The sequence below is a fragment of the Cebus imitator genome, unplaced genomic scaffold (assembly GCF_001604975.1).
Source record: "Cebus imitator isolate Cc_AM_T3 unplaced genomic scaffold, Cebus_imitator-1.0 Scaffold3, whole genome shotgun sequence".
Lineage (NCBI taxonomy): Eukaryota > Metazoa > Chordata > Mammalia > Primates > Cebidae > Cebus > Cebus imitator.
This window is the reverse complement of record NW_016107318.1, coordinates 11,641,106-11,643,211: the sequence shown is the minus strand read 5'-3', so window position 1 is coordinate 11,643,211 and position 2,106 is coordinate 11,641,106. Positions and strand designations below refer to the sequence as shown.

Here is a 2,106-nt window from a genome sequence, read left to right as displayed (position 1 = left end):
TATATAAAGAAAATACAGGCCGGGCACGGTGGCTCATGCCTATAATCCCAGCAGTCTAGGAAGCTGAGACAGGTGGATTGCTTGAGCTCAGGAGTTTGAGACCAGCCTGGGTAAAATGGCAAAACCCCATCTCTACTAAAAATACAAAAAATTAGCTGAGCAACAGAGTGAGGCGCTGTCTCCAAAAAACAAAACAAAACAAAACAAACTGCTGCTTCTAGTAGCAGTGGCTTTAGCTGTAGAGAATCTTCCAATTCAAAGGCAAAGGAAAATTACTGCCATTAACTATGACTTAACTCCTTTTTCTTAAGCGCTCTTATCTAATTTATTGAAAGTAATAAATCTTTATTTTCCTAGTTCAAAGTGAGGTGCTTCTACTAAGATCACATTTATACATTACAATTATTACTTAATTTAAGCATGATTTTTACCATTTCTTGGTCCTTAATAATGAGAATTTAAATTATATTAAGAAAAAAATGCTTAAAACTACACTTGTTATTATTCTCAAGGTGCAAAATTAGCAAAGAAATATAGCTTACCTCTTTCAGGGCTTTTAATAATCGAGGTCGTTTTTCTTCAACACTTTCCCTGGATTGCTGCTTAAGCTTCCTTAAAAGAGCTGTAACTAAAGTTTAAATTTTAAAAATAATTAATTTAATTTTCATCATGGAATAAAAATATTATTGTCTTATAGATAGACGATACATGTGTGTGTATGTGCACGTGTGCATGTATGTGTAACTACAACCACAATATATTTTGAAAGGACAAAAATCAAAGAGCAAAGTTTAAATTACTGAAGGTCTCTTGGAACAGTAAAAGAAGCTAAGACATAGAAGTCGAGAACGTGGGACCTATACAGACAGAATAACTTAGTAAGTGAGCTTAATAAAACCAGTATGATCCCCAAAAAATAAGAAGAAGAGAAATTTCAACACCAACCTATACCATATTCACATTAACTTTTCTTTTGTTTTCTTTTTTAACCAAGGGAAAGTGCGAATGCAGTCCCCTACTACCATAAATTATGCAGTCAAGTTTCCCACATTTGGGGAAATCGCAGGGATTAGCACGACAGAGTGCAATGGATAAGCCTCGCCCTGGGAAAACCACCTTCATGATCATGGTATCTCCCCTGCCAGTTAAGTATTCTTCACACTATTACTAGTTTTTAATTATCAGTAAGGATTTACCTAACTGTGCCAACATAACCAAACTCATTCAAGTGATGCAATGTCCTATTATAACACTGACCTCAAGGAAGATCTCAAAGACAACAGACCTCAAAAATCCCACTGGAAACCACTTTTCTAAAAACATATAATTACCTGCAATTGTTACCAGGTGTATCTGTTCTTTTTTCACTGGAGGATACACCTTCACCTACTACCAGTACAGTATAAAAATACAAAAATGAGTCTTATTGTATCTGGAAAAAGAACTTCTGAATCCAAAAAACCTAAAGTCCTCCATAGCATATTTTCAATTACTAAGAGACTGAGATTTAAGCACATTGCTGAAGTTCAAACCCTAGCTTTACCACTAAGTAGTTGTGCGTAAACTTTGACAAGTTACTACCTAATTTCTCTAAACTACTTTTTTCCTCTCCTTTGTCAGGAATAGAAGTAAGGGCACAGTGGCCTGCACCTGTGGCCCTAGCTACTCAGGAGGTTAAAGTGAAAGGATTGCTCAAGCCCAGGAGTTCGAGACTAGCCTGGAAAACATAGTGAGACCCCATCTCCATTAAAAAAAAGAAAAATTAGCTGGGGCTTGATGGTGTGTACCTGTAGTCCTAGCTACATTGGATGCTAAGGCAGGAGGACTGGTTGAGCCCAAGAGTTTGAAGCTGCAGTGAGCTATGTCCATGCCACTGCACTCCAGCCTGGGGGACAGAGCAAGACACTGTGCCTACAATTAGCTAAATACAATTTTTATCGATTAGAATGAAGGTGTAAAATTCACTGTCAAAAATCAATCAATTAATCCTTAACATTTACCAAAATAAGAAAAAATATTAGACTTGAATGAAATAAGCATAGAAAAAAATAAGAACATGGAAAAATGTGCATTGGGAGGAAACATATACATCAATACATGTTAATT

General features: G+C 36.1%; 1 protein-coding gene and 1 non-coding gene across 2 annotated transcripts in view; both read right to left on the bottom strand.

The window, feature by feature from the left end:
- Window positions 1–2,106, bottom strand: part of ANKRD13C (ankyrin repeat domain 13C) — a 101,949-nt gene that overhangs the window by 60,399 nt on the left and 39,444 nt on the right. Inside the window, exon 4 of the mRNA XM_017531948.2 lies at window positions 543–628. Coding sequence (XP_017387437.1) covers window positions 543–628 — 86 coding nt within the window. The remainder of the gene's footprint in view (window positions 1–542; window positions 629–2,106) is intronic.
- LOC119471939 lies at window positions 991–1,153 on the bottom strand. Its single transcript, XR_005201037.1, has one exon. It is a non-coding gene; the product is annotated as a U1 spliceosomal RNA (small nuclear RNA).